Source organism: Pogonomyrmex barbatus, unplaced genomic scaffold (assembly GCF_055798465.1).
Source record: "Pogonomyrmex barbatus isolate J1 unplaced genomic scaffold, ASM5579846v1 scaffold2, whole genome shotgun sequence".
Lineage (NCBI taxonomy): Eukaryota > Metazoa > Arthropoda > Insecta > Hymenoptera > Formicidae > Pogonomyrmex > Pogonomyrmex barbatus.
Window position 1 is genome coordinate 5,961,247 of NW_028297116.1, and position 25,777 is coordinate 5,987,023.

The 25,777-nt window shown below is 37.6% G+C and overlaps 1 protein-coding gene across 6 annotated transcripts in view; it reads left to right on the forward strand.

Annotated features, from left to right (window-relative positions):
• The window catches only part of LOC105424018 (insulin-like receptor), a 75,462-nt gene extending 53,793 nt beyond the window's left edge, over positions 1-21,669 (forward strand). For 5 of the 6 annotated variants that reach the window (XM_089077361.1, XM_089077365.1, XM_089077362.1 and 2 more), the window contains 7 exons: positions 1,691-2,092; positions 2,658-3,165; positions 4,476-4,905; positions 5,535-5,697; positions 5,833-6,010; positions 6,660-6,831; positions 6,924-21,669. In XM_089077361.1, the coding sequence (XP_088933487.1) occupies positions 2,888-3,165; positions 4,476-4,905; positions 5,535-5,697; positions 5,833-6,010; positions 6,660-6,831; positions 6,924-9,992 (4,290 nt within the window). In that variant the 5' untranslated portion in view covers positions 1,691-2,092; positions 2,658-2,887 and the 3' untranslated portion in view covers positions 9,993-21,669. Of the gene's footprint in view, positions 1-1,690; positions 3,166-4,475; positions 4,906-5,534; positions 5,698-5,832; positions 6,011-6,659; positions 6,832-6,923 lie in introns of all 6 variants that reach the window. The other variant, XM_089077364.1, reaches the window with a different exon arrangement.
• The last annotated feature ends 4,108 nt before the right edge of the window (positions 21,670-25,777 follow it).

Sequence of the window (25,777 nt, forward strand, 5' to 3'; positions counted from 1 at the left end):
GTTGCAGTTGCGTGCCAGACTTGGCTTTTGCGAAAAATCAAAATTGGATTGCTTTCTTAACTTTTTTGGATAAAAGTTATGATAGGATCGCACACGTCCGACGCATTAAAACTGATAAAGATTGTGATAATTGATTGATTATAAATTTATCCTTATTTAAATATCGTAACATGTGCATATCACGTCTGAATTAATGAGATTCCGCTTGAAACAGCATGCGTAGTCACTTCGCAGACGTGAAATATGATAATTACATTATGTACGCATATAAAGGATACGTATAAAGGACACAGAAGCACAATGAAAGTTATTACAGACGAGATAACAGACGAAAGCCCAGAATTTATTATTAATGTACGTTTGGAGTAAAATAACATGCATAATTTCAACGTCATTTTCGATGTAATGCATTTCTATAATGGTTGCATGTCACTAGCAATTTCAGCCGCGATATTTTCATTAAAACTGGTGCTAATGGCGCTTTAAACTATTGTAATTAGTTATAATTAATTATGTCATGTTGGACTTGATATTTTTCTCAATTTAATCACGTCATTTTTATTTTTCTCAACATTGAATATTTACACGCAAATTTGCGTTTTTTATGTTTCGATTAAAATATCTTCTACTTTTTTTTTTTTTTTTTTTTATTATTATTTTGCGGAGTTAGTCGAATAACAGTTATTATTTCCATTCGAATATTGTTTAATTAAAGTTATTAAGAGAATATTTAGTTGTAAAGTGCAGGCAAAGGAAGCTGCGGAAATTATATCGAGCGCAGTTGCACGTCGACGTATTAATTTGCGAATTAGTTTAGAACTCGTCGTCACATTTTTATGTAACCTTAATTAGCGGGTATGGTTAAATATCCTTCCTAGCACCCTATGTACAAATGTACCTAATTAAATTACTGTACATGTGTGTACGCGTGCGTGCGTAATCTACGTATATAACACAGTTTGTACATATATCTTTTATCTTCACTTGCATTTAAATATATTTGCTCGGAAGGCACAGAGACATATATACGATACGTGTTCGCGATGTTTGAAATGCAAAGTAAATTTTATATACGCGAAAAGAACAATTTTGCTGAAGTATTTAAAAATTTGACCAGATACAGATTTAAAAGTAATTTTGTTTTATCATCAAAATTATTATTATTATTATTATTATTATTATTATTATTATTATTATTATTATTATTATTATTATTATTATTATTATTATGTAAGATGTTTAGGCGCGATGTTAATACTGCAAAAATTTTTGATATTCTAGCAATTTGAGTGTCCTATATAATAATTTTGATGGTTCAACAAAATTATCTTCAAATCTGTATTTGATCAAATTTTTAAATGCTTCAGCAAAACTGTTCTTTTCCTGTAAGCTTTTGTTTATGGCATTTCTAATATAAATAATATTATCGTATTTACCGTATTTACCGGAGGTAACGATTAATTTGAATTACATTTTTTTTTTTTTTTCGATTCTTTACTCATGCAGAATAATTTCAGATAGAAAAGAAAATGTTTTCTTTTTACGTATACGCTCTTACCCTAGGGATATTTCATTATTAAATCGAAATTGGAATGTGGAGAAATAGCGCTGCACATTCCTTCTGACACTTCATGAATTGCTTAAGCATTGAAATTGCTTCTTACTAAACGTTTTGACTTTTGTTTGACAGATAATTACGGCGTGCGACGACGGCGCAATTATGAAGGCCAAAATGTACTTCGTTTTCAATAAGAAGGTACTCTGAAGATATTTCAAGGCGTCAGTCGCGGTCAGTCTTTTCGTTGTGCGCAATCCTTCCCGGCGCAAAAGGAAGATCTCGCGCGACCTCAACACTTCTGATCCCTCCCGGAAGAGGAAACATCCCCCCCCCGCGAGTTTGAAACCGGGTTACCCGGAGCCCGCACGGGGGAGGGAGAATCGGAGAGGGTTCACGCGAGCTTGGACGAACGCGGACGATCGATCGATTACCTCCTCCAGGGAGGTGGCGAAGAAGGAAGAGGAAGAGAACAAGAACGCGGAATAACCCAGAGTGTTTTTCTCGCGAGGGAGCAGCGTCGTTTTTAATCCGCAGGTACGGAAGGAGAATTGTGTTGTATGAGTGATCCTCATTTAAAATAGAGCGGGATATAAATTCTAACCGGATTTCACGTTCTCTTGGGTTAACGAAGATAGCATTTTGACAATTTTAATGAGTTACAATTTTAATGAGTTCTGTACGTAACGCAGAATAATTTCAGACAGAAAAGAAAATGTTTTCTTTTTACGCTCTTACTCAGGGAGTAATATTTCATTATTAACCTTGGAAATTGGAAAGTAGAAAAATAGCGCTGCACATTCCTTTTGACACTTCATGAATTGCTTAAGCATTTAATTCCAACGTAGGACTCGCGGGTTAAAAGGGTCAATTACTGTAGAATTCGCAAACGTTATTATAGTTCTCTTTTTCCATTTCTTTTCGCACTGTACAACTATGAACGTAATAAACGACTGTTATTCTAGTTTGATACTTCTTTTTTCTTCTTTCTTTTTTCTTTTTTTTAATTATATATAAAATGATAGCTAGACAGAGGATCACGTACAGTTTCGATTGACGTTTTCCCGTTAAACTGAACAGAGAACTATTGTCCATTTTACAGTCCCCTAATTACTTCGAGTCCAAGAAAAAGTCAAACAATCGGACGTGATTCAAGGTGGGGCGGGAAAGGAAAACGGAGTTGGAGAGAGAGTAGGGACGAGCTCGCAGGGTCGGCTATCAATCGTCGATCAATCAGAGAAAACGAAAGTGGTGGTCGGGGCGGCACGTGGGGATAAGGTCGGGAACGTTTAACGGGAGGCTTTCAAGCGCGGTGTTCAATGAGACAAGGAGATGAGGACGAGGAAGTTGCTGCTGCCGATCATTCTCTTGTGCGTCACGGTGGTGGGCCTGGCGCTCTGCCAGGAGAAAAGGTGGCCAAAAGCGACCACGAAGCACCGGGATAAAAGCGCCAAGGGCAAGTACGATCCCGATTACGCGGACAGGATGACAGAGGAGGACTCCGCGGAGTTTGACTATGGTCGAGGCTCAGCGGCCACCGGCTCTTACGAGTCTGGATATCTGGACGCCCAAGCCGCTTACAGAAACCACAGAGCGATCGATGACACCAGGTATGTCACTGAAAAATTCCAAGAGAGTATATGAATTTTGATAGTTCTATTGATATTTTTGACATTCCTGTAAGTATATATATATATATATATATATATCGCAACACCAGATTGGATATTATTGTAAATTTGGGGTATTAAGTAATTAATGAATGTGTCACTAATTATTTAGTATTCCTATATATATATATATATATATATATATATATATATATATATATGATCCTTATAAATGTATAATGTGTATCTAAGGAGTATTGAAGGAAGTCTTAAAAAGCAGGAAGGTTTATCGAGAGATCGATTGAATAAACCATTTTACTTATGAACGAAGTACCTGATCCTTTATGTAAACCGAACTTTTGCGCGCGTTCATCCAGTATATCAGCAAATTCTTTCGTAATTGGAGAGGTACGTGATATCCGTTCGCAAATTTTCGAAACACGGAAAGAGCCCACGTGTGCGGAAATTGCTGATCCTGCCTCCTCAAAATGTTTCAACTAGTGGATTTTAGGTGTAGCTGTATCGCGCTCCCGTCGTTTCGTGTGAATATAAGCGATTTTATTTTCGCCAATTAATCCTTTCAAATTGGTTATCACCAATATTGCTGCTTCGGAATTGCGCGCCGTCGTTGTTGAAATTCCCTTTGATCTTCTTAGAGTTATTAGCGGCTTTTAAATGCCTCGCTGATTTTACCCCGTCGAACGAATAATTCATGGTAGCGGGCACAAAGAGTATCATTTAAGTGCAAGTGGGGGCCTTTTTAAACCTGCGGAACCTATTTCAATCTTTTCTGAATGAGGTACTTGAATGTTAAAAATGGCAACTTGAAATAAAGTGCATTTTACTGTTATTAAATAAAATTTGCAAATCGAATCAAAGTAAACTTATAACTTCACTAAAATTACAGAAAAAGATTTATTTCTGGACGATCATTTCGGGGAACATGTATTTTATTTTTGCTCGCTCTATCGAAAATTCATGAAATATTTTATCCTTAATTTAGCACAGCTATTATTTTCTCCGAATCGGATTTGGAGTAATCTAAATTGGGAATTGAGCAACAAATTAGCAACGAAAGAGCACTAAATTTCTGTATGTTTTATTCGATTGTACTAAAGTGATTGTATTAGCTTATTAATAGGCGTACAAAATATCATGAGAAAAAGAAAAATTAAACGAGATCGATAAATTTTTGTTGAAATCTTTTTATACTCCAAGAAGAGAAGAGCTAGCTCTTGTTTCCGAAAGAATTCCATCGATGTCCAAACTGTGGATGAAACAAATTAATGAAACGCACCTAATTATTCCAGATCTACGGATGTCGAGCCGAAGAGTAATCAGCAGTCTAGTCAATTGTCGAATCTACCTAAGTCGCATATGAAATCGAGCGAGGAGGTAGGACGAGAGAAAGGACAAGAATTCAAGAATACGACTACCGAGGACGAGACTATCTGTGGGAATATAGATATCAGAAACAGCGTTGTCTTCTTCTCGCCCTTGAAAAAGTGCCACGTGATCGAAGGTTTCCTGCAAATCGTGCTGATTGAGAACAACACCGAGGCAGATTTTGAGAATATCAGCTTCCCCTTGTTGAGAGAAATCACTGGCTATTTTCTTCTATATCGCGTGGACGGTCTCAAGAGCCTCAACAAACTCTTCCCAAATCTCGAGGTCATCAGAGGCAATATACTTCTCACGGACTACGCCTTCATGATTTACGAGATGAAGAACTTGCAGGAGGTAAGATTCGCTCGAGTCTCACACAAGCTGTTCTGCTCTACTTGCCGCTTTAACTTCTTATTTCTCAACTTATGGCTCTTATCTTATTTGCGCTCTATTTTCTCTAATAATAAAATTATCCAGAGCGGTATTTTAATTGGGTCTTAACAATCCGCGATAATTTTAACGAAGGCGTTATCTTAAAAACATTAACTTTCATCTAAGTGGTGAAGATATAAGGCTTAGAATAGATTTTATCAAAAGGAAATTATGAAAGCTCTAATAGGAAAATCAAGAGTGTTGCTGAGCGATGCTCAATTCGTTAAATTCCAACGTTAATAAAGAAACGACGTTGTAGGTATGCGTATACAAACTTTCATTTATTGCGTGAGTGATACGAAACAACATGCTGAAAAGGATTTTTATTCGTGCACGCACATGACGTTCGTCACGTACAATTCATATCGCAATCGTTGATTCCCACGCTGAATCGAGTCGAGTCTTGATTCGAAGGTATATGACCCAGTCTGTTGCCTAGGACCCGATCAAATACTTGGGTCAAGTGATATATTAATCAGTCAATCAAATTAACTGGCCATTCGACCTTTGACTCATAATTCCACAACTAATCCTGCGAAACTTTTTCACAGATCGGCCTCACCAGCCTGACACAGATCTCCCGGGGTGGCGTACGCATCGAGAAGAATCCCGCCCTTTGCTTCACAAATACCGTGAATTGGAACGCCATCGTCTCGGCCGGCGAGAACTTCATCAAGGACAATAGGAATGAACAGAGTTGTCCACACGTGAAAGGTGACAGAAACAAATCTTAATTTTATATATAATATGTAATAAAGATTTTAAGCAATTTAAATAATACTTATTAGAGAATTATGAAGATTTTTATGACATGAGAAATAATGCTCCTTTAAAAATAATATTTCACAGGATGTCCTCAGTGCCCTAGTGGTTATTGCTGGACTGCTCAACGTTGCCAAAAACTGGAGAAACCAACATGCCATGAGCAATGTCTCGGGGAGTGTTATGGTCTGAGCGATAGCGAGTGTTACGTATGCAAGCATTATCGGCACAAGGAAAGATGTATTGAAAGCTGTCCGTCCAACTTGTAAGTATCTTTTATGAAAATACATATAACAGAAAAAAAAGAATTTAGATTTTTTTTTATACTCTTATATACTTTTTATACTTTTTTTATACTCTTTTTTTTTATCCATACTTCTTTATCCATATAAATATAATAAGTTACGTAATTTAAAATTAAAAATATATTTAAGGTTAATTGAAGTTCTATAGATTATTCTGAGAGACTTATTGAACTTCTCATTATCGGGTCTTTAATAAATTCTTTTGAAGCTTGAAGTTCTTTTTTCTTTAGCAAATATTTGTTTGAGAAGATTGCCACTTTTCCAGTTCTTGCATGTTTAATTTTAAACATCTTGATATTAAAAATATAATATTGCTTAAAATAAATTTGATTAAAATTGAAAATTTCCGGAATATCTAATGCTCAAAAATAAAGGTATTTTGAAAAAAAAAAACACAATACTAAACAAAATATTAAGTTTCAAACGAGATACCTTACATAAAATATCTCAAACTTTTATAATTACAAATTTTATTTTAAATGTATCATAGTCAACGGTTCTCTTACGGTTTAGTATTAATGACAGAGAGTGCCAAATAATAAATGTGCTGTATTCTATCTTTTGTTACTTGAAAGATAGCTTGTTTTGTTACTGGCTTTTTGTTCATAGATATTCATATCTCTCGAGACGATGCGTCAACGAGACTGAATGCCGTGATATGAATAAAAAAAATGAAAAAAAAGTTTCTAAACTGGAGGACACGCAGATATGGCGACCTTTTAATAATTCCTGTGTCACTCAATGTCCCGACGGTTTCGAGGATTACGTCGACGAGAATAATGTACGATCGCTTCTTGCATTTTATTGTTATGTATATGTTCATATCCTCGTTATTGATTTTATTTTTTTAAATTATTTTATTCTACATTACAGATAACACACTGTCAGGTTTGCAAAGGACAATGCCGTAAAATCTCAGGCGGCGCTATCATACGCCACATTTCGGATGCTCAAAGTTTTCGTGGTATAACGGTAGTGAAGGGTGCTCTGGAATTCCAAATTAGAAACGGTAATCCGAATATCATGAACGAATTGGCAGACGCATTCGGTTTAGTCGAGGAGATTACCGACTACCTGAAGATAACGCATTCTTTTCCGATCACGTCATTGAGCTTCTTCAAAAAGCTTAAAGTGATTAAAGGTGAAAATCTAGACATTAATAACGCAAGTTTAGTGGTCCTGGACAATCCAAATCTTTCCTCCCTTTTCCCTCAAAATATAACGATAGAGAATGGTAGACTATTCTTTCACTACAATCCCAAGCTCTGTCTTTCCAAAATAACGGATTTCGGTAAAATGGTGAACATCACTAACTTCACGGATCTCGAGGTTCAACCAGAATCGAACGGTGATAAAGTTGCCTGCAACATCGCCAATATAAACATTACGGTGAAAAAACGGGATGCGGATCACGTGATTTTGAGTTGGGATAGTTATAAGCCGCCGGAGGGCCAACAACTCCTCAATTACCTGCTAAATTACATAGAAACTGAGAATCGGAACATAACGTACGAGGCAAATGCCTGCGGTAATAACACCTGGCAAATCGTGGACGTCGGCATACCAAGTTGGAATTCGACTGTTTCGAAGAATATCACAAACTTGAAGCCGTATACCAGGTATGCCGCTTATGTAAAAACATTTACGGCGAGGAACAAGAAAAATTCCTCAAATTTCACTCGTGTAGGTCAGTCGGAGATCATCTTTTTCTGGACGAAAAGCGCGATACCTTCGGTACCAACGAACGTGAGCTCGACCGCGATAAGCGACAGTGAAATTTTACTAAAATGGGATCCGCCGATATATCCGAACGGTCCTTTAGGTTACTACATGATCTCCAGTATGATTCGACTAGACGATGAAGAATTGGTCGCCTCGCGAGACTATTGCGTCGATACATTAATCAATGAAGCCAAGAAAGAAGAGATACACGAGGTGACGATTAAAACGTCACTGATCTCGAATCCTAACTCCTGTTGCTTCAAAGATGCGAATGCAAAGACTTCCCAGCAGTTCGAGATATTCTGCCATGAAAATATATCAATTAGCAATCTGTCTCCTGGCTGGAAAGATAATTGCGTCTTCAATAATTACAACTCACCGAAGAGTAAATTTTACGATCTGACGAATAATTTCTCCATGTCGACGCGGGAAAGACACAAAACTGCGACAGATATTTCGGTCAATACTGGTAGTAGTGTCACTATCAGCCATCAGGATGATAAAATGTTCATATACAATGTTAGTGCACAAAATACTTCGTTTCTCTTGAAGAACTTGTATCATTATTCTTTGTACACTATCACGATTGCCGCATGTGGCGTCAAGATGGACGACACGCCAATGTGCTCGTCTATTCAGTATATGAACGTTCGAACGTTGAGACAACAGAGTGCTGACAACATTAACAACGTGAAGATTCATGTTACTAACGATACGATAGTTGAGGTCATCTGGGAATCGGTTAAAAATCCAAATGCATTCACCGTGTCGTACACCATCGAGTACACAAACTTGGACGTGAAGGATGCAAAGAAGAGCACCGAGTGCATACCGTACATTGGCCACAAAGAGAAGTATATCAGTCATTATATCAGAAATCTCAGTCCGGGTAGGTATAGTCTGAGAATACGCTCTACATCACTGGCGGGTGATGGCGTTTTCACCAATGTGATTTACTTCTCGATCGGCGTGTCGAACAAAAACCGAATAATGCTGGCGACGTTGTTAACTGTAATTGTGTTGGGCGCCGCTGTAGCCACGATAGTGCTCCTTATCAGAAACCATCAGAAGAAGAAGACGCAGGAACGTTTAATAGCTAGCGTGAATCCAGATTATATCGAGACCAAGTACGTTGTCGATAGCTGGGAAGTACCCAGGGAGAATGTCGAGATCCTGGAGGATCTCGGTCTAGGTAACTTTGGCATGGTATACCGGGGATATCTGGTACATCCGGACGGTACTGTGCAAGTAGCTATCAAAACGATCTCCGAGACTGCCAGTCAGCGGGAAAAGAACGAGTTCCTAAACGAGGCCTCGGTCATGAAGAATTTTTCGACATGGCACATCATTAAGTTGCTAGGTGTAGTCTCCATGGGCAATCCGCCATTCGTCATCATGGAACTCATGGAAAATGGCGATCTAAAAACGTATCTGCGTAGAATACGCGATACCCAGATGGTGCCAAACGCATCCAGAATAATGAGAATGGCTGCGGAGATCGCCGACGGTATGGCCTATCTCGAATCAAAGAAATTCGTGCACCGCGACCTAGCCGCCCGTAATTGCATGGTGTCCAAAGACCTGGTCTGCAAGATCGGTGATTTTGGCATGGCCAGAGATATCTACGAGACCGATTACTACAAGATTGGCAAGAAGGGCCTGCTACCGATACGCTGGATGGCACCGGAGAATCTTTCCGACGGCGTATTCACATCTGATTCGGACGTGTGGTCATTCGGCGTTGTACTCTATGAGATACTCACCCTCGCTGAGATACCATATCAGGGTTTCTCGAACGAGGAGGTGTTGCATCATGTCTTGCGCAAAGGTGTACTGAATATACCACGGAACTGTCCTGAAACCATACAGAAGATCATGGAAAAGTGCTTTAAATGGCGACCCAGCGAACGTCCGACTTTCATGGAGATCGTCTCCGAACTGGAGCCGTTCCTAGGCCAAGACTTCTGTGAGAAGTCGTTCTATCACTCCGACGAGGGAATTGAAATACGTAGCCTTGGTATCAAGAAGGTCTATCACAACGCTGCACCGATTCGATTTCACTGGGGCCACGAGACCGCAAGATGGGTGAAGGACTTTGAGGACAACGTAACTCTGCTCGATCAGATGAAGGCGGGCACCAGCCGAGGACGGATCTTCAAGAACGGTTTCCAACACTTCGGTAATGTAACGAACTTCGAGGATGTTCCGTTGGATCGATGAGATTAGTCGGTGCACCGTTGAGCGAAAAAAATTCAGCGGAACGAGATATAATTGCTTGAAGCCCTCTTTGGTCATAAAATCCGCGGAAGGACTTGTCGATATTAATGTACAAACAATACTCAGGGCAATACGCGAGTGGTCTGACGAGGCCGTTGGACAAAATATGTAAGGATGTTACCAAGTCACTCGCACGCTCGTTCGCTCGTTTGTTTGCTCGCTCGCGCGTGTTCGTTCGCTCGTTTGTTCGTTCGTTCGTTCGTTCGTTCGTTCGCTGGCGCAGCGACAAGTGTTTTGTGTCCTTCTCTTATTGCGGACCAAACGTAATCAGATCTTGATGGTGGATAGCAATGCAGAGAAACTTCGCTGCGCGCGTCGCTTTGCGACGGCGTATGGAAGAGATGGTGTTCGTAATAGAAGCTAAGCTCGAACAATTAGATAAATTAACATAGGCGCGTAGTGTTTTGTAATCGAAAATCATGGCTTCATAGACCCGTGTTTCTTTTTCTTAAACACGCCCGAAGTTCTTTCTGCCATTTATCAAATATTCATTCCTTCCAGGAGTATGTTTCTTTATCCTTCGCACGGGCATACAATTTAATCCTGAAGTAACTATTCTCGAACATTGCTTTTAATACATAACACTCATAACGAATTTCACAAAATATTCATTTCCATTCTATCGAAAAAATTTGAACTTTTTTATATTTTCGAAAAAAAAATTCTACTTTCAAGGTAAAATTTTTTTATCTTTTTCACTAATAAACATTATCAAAAATGATTTTTAGCCAAAATTTATATTTCTATATTTCGTTATGCATAAGAGACGTCTTGAATAAAAATTTATTTTTGAGATGTGAGCCCCCAGCTCACGTGACATTAAGTATATACACTTTTTCACAAGAGCTTGGAACAGGCGCTCTCGTTTCTTATTCGCTTCGAATTCGGGAAATGTTGCTTCAGAGCCAACCCGAGGCGCACAGCGGAAGAATGATTTTTATAAACCAGAGTTCCTTGTTACTATACACATCTACATTACACATCTACAGCACATTACAGCGTAATCTCTCAAGGTTGTAAATAGTTAACTCTAACTCGCAGTATAAGTTAAAAAATAGAACTGGATGCAATATACGTCGCGCATAAGTCCTATAATTCGTAATAATTTATATCAAGAGAGAGAGAGAGAGAGAGAGAGAGAGAGAGAGAGAGAGAATGTGTATGCGCGCATGTGTGTATAATTTTAAAAAAGACAAACTTCACCCTCGCATGTAAATAAAGTCACAAGTCTCTTCCTCAAGAGTTGCGGGTACTTCGTAAGTAAATTATTGCAATAAGAGCGTGTCTACAATCCACGATTCATAATCTTCACAATAAAATTAGCCTGATGGATAGAGCAGGGAGGCAGAGAGGGGGGGAGTTGGGAGAGGAGAGGAGGAAGGGGAAAGGGAGGGAAAGACTTGACGGGTGCAAATTAGGGGCCTACCAACCTGATCACGTTTCAGTTTTCTGCATAACATAGAATCGTAGACCTCGACGTTTCAGCCTCGGATTTTACAAATACGGGAATCGGGTGACGTAAACAATCAGTAGGTAGTAGCAACAAACTAAGCTAGGTGATATACAAACGAAACGCAATACATTGATATCTCTGGGATAGGTCTTGTCGATCGCCGAGATATTCTATCCTACATTCTTCAATATCTATTTCCTATTTCTATATTCTATCCTACATTCTTCAATATCTATTTCCAGACATTTCCCTTTGTCTATTCTGTTCTAAGTCCGTATCATTGCTCTAACGCAAAACGCAAAACTTCGTGTACAATCGCACTATTATTTTTCCTTTGCTTTTATTTCGAATCTTGTCATGATTTCGCATTCTTGAGATTCAATAATCATTCTAAGATTAATTAAGACTGCAAAATAAGCTGTTTATTCGCGTGAGAATTTACTTGAGATTCGATAACAAATTTCTCGGCAAGCCGAAAGAGAAATACATGACTTGCAGTTTCTCGAGCGAAACTAGTACTAGTAACGGATAATCGATTTGAAATGCTAAATCAGATTTGCGTCGCGTTTTGCTTATCTTTAAAAAAGAGGAAGATTCTTACATCCTCCATTATTCTACGAAAAGCAATAGGAAAAGATCATTCATAAAATAATTGCAGGAAGCTTAACGAAATACATATTTATGCTATATATATATATATGTGTGTATCACTATCCATGTTGCGAGTATTTCTATCTACATTTAATGCAAGAATTTTAATTTTCTCTTTCTTATTCTTTTTATAGTACAAATATTTTTAACTCTTCGAGAAGCAAGATTTGTTCCAGTTCGATAGTATCTACGCAAACTCCTTTCTGGAAGTTTCAGAGAGAAAAAGTATGGTATAGAAAATAATAGAGAAGTGCTTTTGAGAAAAGAAAGTATAATATCGAATTTTTTAAGATATATCGTATCCGCGTTACCAAATAATTGTATAATATAAAAGTTATCATCCTCTTCGTTGTCCCTGCGAGGGAACAGAAAATTTTTCGGTATTTAATAATGTGGAAAGCGAAAGATATTAGAATAACGAAAGAGTGTGTAACGAACGTATATATTCGTCATTTAAGAAGATTTCGATTGAAGAATCGCGCGTCGGTAAAGAGAATCATCATCGAGGGGAAAAAAAAAATAAATAAAATCAAAAGAAACATGTGCTAAATGTAAAAATAAATGAAATCAATAAATGAATTTCAAGTATTTTGATTATGATACGAAATTCATGTGTGGACACATTTCGGAGGATCGAAAATGGCGACAGGATCTGGATGTGGTTTCGATCTCGGTCTCAGAAGGAACCAGAAGCCAGATAATCGCGAAACTTTGAGAGAACCCGAAATTCTATGAACTACTTCGCGGAATGAACTCTCCGGGATTGAGTTTGCAAATAGGCTTTCCAACTGTTTCGTTACCCCTTCGTCCGAGTAATAATGGATCGCGCACACCGCGAGGACTGAGTATACAGTAATTTGTAATAACGACCAACTTAATTGCGAAGCGCACCGCGGCGATGTGTCTGGAACCGGTCTCTCTCTTCGCGTAATCCCGAACTCTAAATTCCAGATTACGATTTCTCTGAATAGCCGAGAGTTAACGTCATGCGGGTGATATATATCAGCTGAATCTCTTTGTCCGGCGCGATAGGCAAACCGGATTGTAGCGGAAAAGGACTTCGTGTAAAGCGCGTAGATTCTGATTTTACGCCGTATTTCTGTTTCGCCCGTTTTCGTTTAACTCTTTCGACGACATTAAAACGGAGAATAGCACGTTTAGTGGATGTTTTCACGATGATAGAGTTCAAATTGAAAACCATATAAATTCACGTCGATTTCGAGACGTCGTGTTCGCGACGGTGCGGCACAGCGAGATAAGCGTAAATAAGAATAAACGGTAATTCGGAGCACATAAATTATACAACATAAAGAATAAAAATATAAAAACTAAAAAATATAAATGTAAAAACATAAGCGATCAGAGCTTATAATCGCACGCCTGTTTCTCTAGCAAAGAAGTGAATGAACGGTCGCAAACGCGATCTTTGGGAAATTCGGAACGACTCGGAGCCGATATTATTATTTATGCGCTCGCCTCCTGTACCTATTGCCAAGCACCTATTGCATATTATAAATATATATATATATATATATATATATATATATATATATATATATATATATTCACGTATATTTTCGATCGCTATCATGCATCAGGAGAGAAAGCCATACGTTTGGCGTTCACTTTAGCAATACGATTAGCATTCTCGCTACGATAAAGTTTTATAACAAGAGTATAACAAGAGTAGATAATCCGGTAACGACTTAATAAAGTTTAGGCGATTGTACAATTTAATGTAGTTAAAAACAGCTCTCAATGTTTTATCTCGAGATTTCGCCCGAGTGGCAGTAACGAGCAGTACGACGCGTTTCTCGTTTAGATATACTAATGATCATTCTGCAGCATCTCTCGATACAGGAGACTTATTTATGCTATACATATATATATATATATACCGAACTGTTTTAAACATTTGAGAGAGTTAACTTTCATGCTCTTATATAACGTTATAATCCTATCGCTATAAAAGTAATATATACATATATAGATATATATATATACAATATATATATATATACACATATATATATTTAAGTATATATTTATTCCTACTAGAGATTATATTTTATATTGTATTGTATAGCTCTTAGGCTAGATTTCGCTTTTCCCTCGAGACCGCAAAACGTGTCGTACTGCGTCGTATACACATACACGCACGCACGTCACACGCGTGCGCGCACACACCACGCACACACACACACACACGCGCGTACAATAATGACTGTTTTTTCCACGAAGCTCTCGCTATAAAGGCGCACCATAATTATCGAGGGTCTCAGGAAATAGGAGATCATTGCACATGATGTTCCTGTCTTCTTTTCGCAAAAAAAAAAAAAAACGGCAAGCGTTTTCTCGACGTCTCGACAAGTAGCAAGTATTAGAGGAGTGCAAAAGTAATTTCGTGTCGTTTTTTTTTTTTTGTTGCTAATCTTTCTACCAATACGATCCGACAAGATTGATTTCGGTCGAGATGCTTTCCATTTCCATCTTGAAAAAGCGACTACTTGAATCGAGTCTCACGAACCCATTTTATCGAATATCGGATTTCCAGAAAGTGCCGCGTTGACCTAGATAATAATTCCAAGTTCCGTTTATTAGTCTCAGAAATGCAAACAATACATGGTCATCATATTACTGATCAGGGCAGACAACAATATGGAATTCAAATAGAAAATTACGTGCGAAAATTACTGCATGCGACGCCCTAATACGCGCTGTTTCGAAATATCTTTTGAGATTTTTCACACACGTTGCCAATACACGGAGGCGGGGTTCTGTTTGCCGGATATTTTCGTTACTCGATACACCGGAAGTCTCAAACGGGAGAAAACAGGGGAGTATCGATCCCCTCGGTGGAAGGAATGCTTTGATCGAGGTCGGAGTTTTCTCTCGAACGAATCCTTCCCTGATAAGAGAAGCAGTTTTCTGTTTTCAACAGTTGAACCGATAACTGAATGGATATTAGGAAAGAGCTCGGTATGTTTCGCGATCATCATTTTTAAGAGTCGCTGAATTATTTATACTCACGAGCCAGATATTTATTGAAATTTCGCCTTCGCGTCGCGAAGTTGCTCAATTTTTCTCGCTTAATCCAGCCGATCATCGATCACGCTCAAGATCCACCAAGAGACCGAGCCGGCCTGAGACGCGCATTGAATGAAACGAAAAGAGGAGGAGAGAGGAAGAAGAAAAAAAAAAAGGAAAGGAAAAGAAAGAAAGATCTAACGCGCGGCGCGTTGATAATAAGAATGTCGATCGTATGAATCATCCGGCCGTGCGAAGGCAATTCAAAGATTCGCGTCGAGTCAGCGTCTCTCATTTCTATCCCGCTTTATCGCTACAATCGCAATTGTCCCTTCGAAGGTAGGCAAATCACGCGCACGTACCTAGTCACTCTCGCAAAACGCGATTAATCATGTTGTACATGCGTCATCCTAATTAGCCGAACACGTTTCGCTCCGAGTCACTCCGTGCGGCTGCATGCATTCGTCCACAATTCAAATCACGCTCGAGCCGCTTTGCGTTTGCGTCGGCTTGCGAGCAAAACGAGGAAACGATCGCTGAACCAGGAAACATGAATTATCACTCAATAATACGATGTTCAATGAATTTCAAAAACGTTGGAAAATTGCGAATAATTCATGGGGCAATTTCATCGGCCTTTTGCCGCCGAATGAACGCGCGTCCGATACAATTTGTGAGCTTAATCTGCGAAACAAAGATATTTTATCCCAATTACCGCTCCTATCCTCGTTACGCATCTCGACGAAGCTAATTTATTTATTCCCGACGCACAGTTTTCCGACGGAGTAAAGCTATTCTATTCCTACCCCGGCTAGTTGTCTAGTAATAAAGCGAAATATTTATTCGCGCCGCGGACCCGCCGTTTTGGCGAACCCAAATATATCAACAACCACAATCCCCAAGCAATCGCGCGATCGCTACGGACGTATCGCCGCTTCTTGTCTTCGTATCGTGAAAAAATATAATGTAGGCTAAATACTCGGAGATTTTTTTTCCCCCTCTGACTAATCGTAGGAAATCGCTCAATAATCGCGTGGATCGTAGCATAGAATAGGTAGAATACCTCTCGCGATTCATTTCACATCCCTCATTGTGCATCCCTCGCACGTCGAAAGGAGCAGCGCGATATCGTTGTGGCCTATATATTTTCTAATGTCGTGTAAGAAAAACAGAAAAGGAAGGAATCTGAAGCTCCTTACCATCATCGTGTCAATGCAACCCGTGTACATATAGAAAAATTAGAAACATTAGGCGAATAGATAGTCTATTTGTAAATCATTTTAAATAGAACGCCTTACGAGGCGAGGCAGTGGAGAAAGGCAAGAGGGGAGAAAGGGATCGGGATTTTCGCAGGTTTCCTCGAAATTTTCACAAATATCGAGAGCGTACAACGGCGACGAGAAGATTCAAAAGGAGAACGGAAGCGAGAAGGAACAATTTTCGATCGTCTTTTATTTTCGTCCTGTTTTTCTGTCCCTGATAATAGCGCCGCGACTGGAACAGGCATACAGCTGTCTCAATATTTTGCCTGCTGATTTGGCAGCATTTCAAGAAGCCTTTAGTTAGCGAATTAACAACCCATTACTACATACCTATAATATGATTATGAGTCTCGAATGGTCCAATTGCAACTAATAATCGTTATCGATAATATTAACAGTGGCACGTACAATTATATTAACGTGGATTTGTATTGTATACACGCGTCGTATGAGCACCTGCGATGTAATTGCCGGAAAAGATGTTATATCTTAACTTTTAAATGTATACGCCAGGAAATCCCTGGATCGCGTAAGATTGTAATTTAAAGAGTATTTATTAAAATTCTTCTCCCTCGTAACTCCCCCGTCGCGACGTATCGCGTTACGTCACTTGTACAGGCACTTTAATTAATTAACCATACATAATTAAGTACATATATAATAATTAACGATTAGTCGTTTAAGCCCATTTAATCGGAGCGACTTCGCGGAGTAACTTTGTTTCTCCAGCCTATTTTCGTTAGTGTTACTTGCTTCGAGAAATAATATGTGCACGATGACATATAATATCAACAACGCCATGACGTAAAGATGACACGAAGTTCATAGCTGTAACAAATCGTGTATTTATATTTATAGAAAAGAAAATTGATTAATTTATTTTCGTAATTATTGTCATCTTGTATTGAATTCGCGACGAAATCAGTTTCACATCCAATGACATATATACAACAAATAAACTGCCATTAATTTTAAGTCTGAAAATCCTAGTGCAATTTTAGTGCATATTGAAATAATGCGGAATGTTCAGTGATATAACATTCCTTACACCGCAGCTTGATATACACATTTTACATGTTTTCAAGTCATGGGAAAATCATGTCTGTTCGAACAGATCAATTTTCTCATACCCAGTTTTTCATACTTTTCTTTTTTTTTTTTTTTTTTTTTTACAATACTATCTATTCTCTTACATTCTTTTATACGCTCTCTTGCGTGCTCTCATTTTCAAAGTATGTAGCTGTAACGCGTACGCGATGAACAAAGACAACAAGAGTGATGCTCTTGCTGTTCAGAGCGAAGAGGATAATGACCGAAACGAACAATTTCATTCCGTTTTAAAACCGTTGAGTTCAGCTTCTGTTTTCTATGAATAGAATGCTCGACGTATATATGTCGTTGGTTCCGTCGTATCGATCGTTTAATTCTCGTCATGGGCACGTTCGCATTTCTCGAATAGCGTAATTTCGACGAACATTAACATTCACAGTTTGCCAGAGTTCAAACCACTATAATTCCGACGAATTCGATTTTCTCAGCAATTGAATGAGATAACAGAATAATGTGTACGCGAATTGTCGCGTTTTTATTCTCGCTGAATTGCCAACTACAACTGCGATTATATCATCAAGCGTCAGTCGTTTGAATCCAATGAAATTTATTTATACGACATTTTTATATGTATATTTTATAAAGAAAATTACAAGAGGAGGAAAAAAATAACGGACATAAATTCGCGATTAATTACTAAGAAATTGATTTCTAAGAAATGTATATAAACCTTTTGATTATTTTGGACTCTCCAGTCAATGTAAATTAAAGTTCAATTTTCAAAAATTTGCCTTTATTTGAAAATCAACTTGATTGAACCATTTTGAATAAAGATTCGAGAAGAAAAACGACGCTTCTGCGTTCACATTTATTGATATTATATTTGTAACAAGCCGAATCTGTTGGAATTAGATCGGCTAGGATTCTCGGATTGTTTTGAACTGCAAGAAAGAATTTGCGCGAGGACTGGCAAGCCCGAAATAGTTCCGTACTAGTTAGTTATCGTACTAGTTGCAGTACTGACGTCACGATCACACGTGCATCATGTACCTAATTTACATGTGCATGAGAACTCCAATGGACTGATACAGAAGACTTTAGCTTTAAATTAGCCGCTACCGTCGTTTCCGATGGTTTCTTTCCTTTTCTTCCTCGCATCGATCAAATCGTCCGTGCACGAAACGCACAGAAAAACCCGACATACATAGATTCTAATCGAGTGACATAAATAAATGTTGTACGAAATGAATCACTATATGTCGTGAACGATAATAAGTTTTATTTATGATATTTACTGCGAATTGAGAAATCATGCAAAATACCATTACACGATTTCGTAAAGTTCCTGAATTAATACTGTTATATATTGTAATTTTTATAAAAAATTGTCGAAGGAACGCTCTATTTGTAATTTTACATTATAACATACATCAAAATCATTTAGTCAGCAAAAAAAATGTTTTCAAAAGTAAAAATTAAATTTTTTCTCTATTACACGTTTCTATATCTTTCAGTTCTAAATTGCCCAAAAATTGCTAATTGTTCTGTAAATGAAAATTATAAATTGATGAAATATTCCAATTAATAATTCCAATTTTTATTGCAAATTGTATGATGGTAATAACAATGTGCTTAAATTAAAAAAATGTCAAACTGCGCGATCAATGTTTCCTAAAACACTCTATGGAAGACTCGTTGCTCACAAAAGCTCATATATATATATATATATATATATATATATATATATATATACACTGCGAATTTCTTTGGATTAACTCTCTGTTTTGTTGTTACTTTTTTCGCCAATTAGCAGACTAATTGTTAGAAAAATATTCCACAATGTATACGCATGTTACTTCCTTCTTAGAATGTATGTAATGGTTTTAAGAAGTTTCATGAGAAAGAGAGATAGTGAGTGAATGAATGAATGAAAGAGAGAGAGAGATTAATTTTAAATAGAATTACATTTGTAAAATTCGAGGACGAAAGGGATGTAATTGTATAGATTGCGTATATGAATAAGATTATTTCGCTAATCGAATCGCGTTTGAGCGTTTGAGAATCTAGTTTTAAGTTGTAAAAAGAAAATTAATTTTACAATCGCCAGAATACTATTCGTATGCGTATAGGCATGCGAATTATTAAAATGTGGCACAATTAAAGGTTTTTCCTACGCATTGTAATTTTTTTTACGTTGTAATACTTCTTTCGTGCGCCCGCGCATCGGCGATCTCGTCGCAAAAGTAAGTATCTACTTTCATTCGAGCATTTCCTCAAGATAATGCATTCGTATGGAGTATTTGACGAAAATAAGAAAACGTCATTTGACCTGTTATGCAAAAAGAATATTTCGCGCGCCAGCTTCATGCAGACAAAAAAAAATATTTTCTTCTCGTATTTCAAAGGGAAGAGAAAGATAAACGCAGTCGCATGCCATTTATAATCTTAAAACCGAGTAATGACTCGCGTAAGCGATTGCGAATTGATTTACGAACCTGTCCGATCTCCGATTAACTTTACGAGCTTGAACTGAAGTTTACGACGACTTCTCGTCTGCATTGAGTGTTGACGAAGATTTACAATGAAATCTCCTCCAATGGAAACGAATACGACCGCGGTTTTCAAAGAGAGAAAAAATTGTATGTAAAACGCATTAGGCTTTCGTCCTTGTAATTTCTCACATGAATTATTAAGATTTATGCGCAATTTATGTGCGTACAGTGCGTATTTCCTCACTTCCTCACGATGCCCATACGACTCATGCCATTCAGGATTCGATTGAATTTCGTTATTGATTCGATCGAACAATGATTCCCTGATTATATCAAACGTTAAATTATTTTTTTTGCGTCACACCATTTTCTTAATATGAGAATGCTTTCAGCAAATAAGCGATAAATGTTCCCTATTGAGATACCTTATCAATGAGATAAAATCATAATATATTACAATTAATTACTACAAAATGAAAAGTTACATAAGAGAAAGAAAATTAAATAGTAATATAGTTCTGTAAAATATAATCGCTATTATCGCAAACGCTCTTCGATAAATAAAAATACATTATTCTCCAAATATATCCCGATATATAAGTAAACACGCTGCATTTACGTGTCAGGCCTTCGTAGTTTTCCAGTGTATTAATCACATTGGGACTGTCAATGGGGATCGTTCTTGTCGATCGTTCTTTCGCGAATGGAAAAATAAACGTCGACTTGATAAGAACGCAATTATCTCGATTTTCATGACGAGGAAAGCCAAGATTGTGGCCTGCACTACAGAGAGACAGCTTTATTCCTAATAAATAAATAAATAGACGAAAAGAAAAAGATAAAAAAAAAAAGGAAGGAAGGAAAATCCTGCCATACCGCGTCTTCCACAGAGAGACTATGAACATTATCCTAACGTAGTTTAACGTTCACGTACCTATAATCCGTAAGTTAAATTATTCATTATTCTGTTTAAGATGCATACTGATATACCGATGATCGGGGGATCGATGATATGTGCGGGATATGTCGAGTGAAGGCGCGCGCGCGCGCGCGCGCAGTGTGTGTGTGTGTGTGTGTGTGTGTGTGTGTGTGTGTGTGTGTGTGTGTGTGTGTATGTGTGTGTGTCGTTTTGCGTGCGCCGAAATCTCGTCCGCTCGTGACGAACGGATGCGTGAACTTGTTATTACACATTCTGTAACGTATATATCTTTAGCAATTAAGACGATTGATACCGGCGGATTAATTAATTCCTTCCCGAGTGGAGAAATTACGAGGATGAGATGAAATTTATCGATTTTATTTGGCGGGTATTCTGTCCTCCCGCGTCGTATTAATTTCCTCACTGAGAACACTCTTTCTCTCTTGTACAAGAGAGAGAGAGAGAGAGAGAGAGATAAGAATTGAAATTTCTTCTTTATCGCATAGAAACACTTCGTGAATGCATAACGGAGTCTTGTATTAGGATAAAAATTATCGTCGAAGCTACAATTGCTCTGTAAACTAAGCCTGTATGGTTTTTCGCGGTCGGACATTGTAAACACAAATGTATATACTTACACTGCACTAATTTAGTATTGCCGCTAAGTATTACAACTAGTCACATAAGCCAAAAGTTTGTTACTCTCGCAAAAGTTTTCTTTTTTTCAGTTTTGTAAAATAAAGGAAGACGAGAAAAACCCGAAGAATATCATGTTTTCTCTTTATCTTCTTGTCTCCCGTATTTCTAAAATCAATCATGGACCTGGATCGCAACCGAACCTCATCATGACAATCGACATAATTACATGATTTTTAATTCGCGATTACTTTATACTTATTATTAAAATAATTTATTAAAATTAATTGTTGAGTGATTTTAATTTTATCGTTTCTTTTCATCATTTTCATCGTTGAAGCTATATGCTATATCTGCTCAGTAAAATTTTTTAATCTCAACGTCATAATAATATAAAAAATGTTCCATGCGATATTTCTTTCAAGCAAAGAGATTGTAAAATGTTCTTTATTCGTTCGCGCTGATGATTTCATTCCATTCCGTAAAAACTTAGGTAGAATTTTATACGAAACATTTTCCTATTGTTTCTCCCGCTGGCTCAGCTATTTTGTGGCATCCCGGCAATACGGCAGTTTTTACTCTACGGCAATCATCCGACAATGATCGCGGTAGCGGAAATGAATAACGCTCTCTCTCTGCGCAGTGATTCTTTTACGTAAGCGCAGCACAAGCGGAGCAAACGCTACGTACTATACATCGTACGCTCTCGTTTCCGCTTTCATTTTCGACGTGCGTGTTCTCATCGGAGCCTAACAGTCGCTGATAAAAGAGTCGGGATCATTTTCTATATATAGCCAACAAACGCGCGTGCGAAAAAATTCCGTAACGAAGGTTATCTATGTTTCTCCAGCGTTACTCTTTGCCGATCGAAGCCAATCAGTAGGTATGTATCTTGATGTGTGTATGTATCTTCTTTTTTTCTCAGATACGCATGTTTGATGTCTAGTCGCAAAATATCTTGTGCTCGCCACTTTTTATTTGTATCTTTATTGTAATATTTAAACACATTTTTATTGTTAAATATTCTACCGTATTAGATACAAGTGATAAAAAGTTCTAATCTTTATATTAATTTTATATCAATTATTTGTGTTTTATATACATTTAATAATGCTTAGCTTCATGTAGTTTTCAAAAGTTAAAATATGGAACAATTATATATTATGAATATTATATATTATGAAAGATTGAAATTTGCGAAGAAAGTAAAAAAGTGCGGATTTACATGTATTGTTTATTCTTCGCTCTCACTTCGACGCTTGTCTTCTTCCGCATTAATCTTCATTACTTTAGGAAACTATAATTTCTATAATTTCTAATTTCTCTTCTGATTGTTGAATTTAAGCAATCATTTTTTTATAACGTCACATTCATAAGACTTGATTTATTACAAATTTTACTATGTTATAAAATATATATATATATATATATATATATATATATATACACACACACACACACACATACGTACACATAGAGTATCCCAAAACAAAAAGGATATTCTTTTAGACGGATATTTTAATCAATTTTTAAAATCGTTTTTTCTTATCGAATAATTCTAAAATTACATTCAAAGAGAAAGACTTTTCTCTTTCTTAAATTTTAGGAAGCTAAATAAAAAAATCTATCTTTTCATTAATCTCAGAATCTACTTGTAGAAAATTTTAATTTAAGATGCATAAATACATTACATTATAATATAAAAATAAAGAATACACAATAAATGATAATCTCGATATTTCTTCCTAAGAAAAAAATAGAATTAGGATCCTTTTAAGAATAACTCATAATATAAATTTCATGGATTAGCTAATGTTTGAAGATAATTCACGAGTACGAAAGGCGACGCAAATACTCTTGTATTCTCATTAGCGTTAAATTTACAGTCGGAATACGTTTCAAGGTCTGTTTAACACTTTTTGCTTAATGACTCTTGCATACCGGCAACTCGCTCGATGGAAAAACATTTATGATCTCATATGTGTATCGCAAACTATTATTACACTGTGAAACGCGAATATACATGAAACGATAACATTCTAAATGAAACGAACCGAACCGATTACTGTTACTTATTACTTACGCGTCCATTTAATAACCTTCGTTCAAAAATTAAGTTATTTTTTTTTACAATTCGTTAAAAAGATATTATTCATCATACAATCTATTTGAAAAGAGAGAGGTACATTAAATTATAAAGTCATAAGAGAGATCTTTCTTTAGTAACATAATTTAACTGTATTCCCTCTCTCCTGTAAGTTAATTATATTTAATAAACAGTAAGTATAATTGATGTGTGTTCGTTATAAAAAGTAGAACAATATAAGATCACAGTTCATGCGACTTTATACGTCGTAATAGACGGCGAATTTGTTTTCTCCTTCTCTTTCTTGGTCCTCTTTTTTCTTGCGCCTTTCACCATTTTATATTCTCTTTTTTTTTCCTCTCTTTTCTTTCTTTTTTTCTCCCTTTTTTTTCTTTTCGCGTGTCTTCCTTACATTTCTTTCTTCTCTTCAAGAGAGCCGAGAAATTCTCTGCCACCAATGACTATCCCCTCGACGGGGAACTCCGTCTCCTTCTTTTTCTCTCCGTAGCGGTCTTTAATTATACTACCGCTACAATATTCACCCCACGTGCACACTGTTCCGACCGATTCCGAGAAAGAAGCATTTTTGCTGTGCGCAGCGGAGAGCCGTCATCACTGTCGCCGCCGCCGCCGCCGCCGCCGCCGCCGCCGTCGTTGAAGTTTGCGTGATACCGAATCGCATAGTTTCACGCATTGGCATTGTAGCGTTTCGAATCAGCGGCTTTTTTCAGCGCGTTCGTCGTCGATTATCGACGGGAACGACGACGCGTTACTCCGATTCTCTCTCCGCCGAAGGACACGGGCGGAGGATTCCGTCCGGCGGAGTCAGCTAAGCCAACTTCGCGATAAATTCATGGTAAGGATCTCCCCTCCCCCCCTCTCCCCCTCCTCTCTGCTCCTGCCTTCTTATCGTCGACTCGATGTCGGCGCGGCACGCGGAAATATCGTGTAATTTCCTGGAAGGGTAGGAGGTGTCCACCGCCTCTTCCTCTCGAGTTTTAACGAGATCTCGATCGGGACCAATCGCAAAGCTGCGTAAGCAAATTCTCAAGTTAGAAGACAACTAAGAAGACTGAACTCTTCTTTCTTCATGATACCGCTTTCTTCAACTCACGGAGAAATATTAAAAAAAAAAAAAAAACTTTCTCGGATAAAAATCTTAAGAAAATCCCCATCTCGTTGATTGTTTTATCAGGACAACTCGCCGTGCGTAATAGACATTAAATAAAATTACGTTACGCAGAAGAGTCCCCCCCCCATCTTCGCCTTCTTTTTCTCCAAGAATGACGCGAGATGTGTAAAAAAAAATACGTTTGCGACGTCGCAATAAGATTGAAAAGAAAAAAAAAAAATGAGAGCTTGTGCAACCGCGATTAGAGGCGGAACGGAGAGATAAACAGGCTGGCGTTCGATGTTTCGCGATCGATGCGGATGGTTTTGCTTAGCGACTATATATTTTATAAATCCATCGTCATCGCGATCATCACATCCACGTTCTTGAACTTGTCCACAACTTGACTTGGCGGCACGTATAGCGATCAGTTACGCTCTATCAACGGAGAGAGGTACCAAGCGCATCGAATCGCGACAAGGTTCTAGAAGCTGCGATCCACGCGATAGGCCGATCGATTGTTTTATATTGCAATTAAACGAGTAAATATATTTCTTTTACGACTTTTACGACTTTTACGACTTTTACGATCTCGTAACTTTAAACGTGACATTACCGTCTAACGTAACGTGATGTTACTGATCGGTATCCTCAGCTTACTTCTTTATCGCCGATAAAAAAGAAGTACAGAATGAATATATTGCTATAAACGCTAAAGTTTATTACGCTTATCTTCAACGCGCATGTATACTTGATGTTCGTACTTTTATCTCATAGGTACGTTACTTTACGACTATCGTATTATACATGCCATGTCTGTGGCGCGTTTACTTTATTAATTCCCGTAATTAATTCCCAAGCGGCTAATTACAAATAGCGCGCTGTAAATTAAGTTGTCTGTAAACTTGCTCCGTTTTCCGACCTTTGTTTTTCATACGCAAAGTAAGTATGTTAAAACTCAATAATTACATAAAATGTATGAAAAGATAGAATTAATTTTATAGAATTAATTTCTATTAATTACGTAACGGTTGAGTAAAC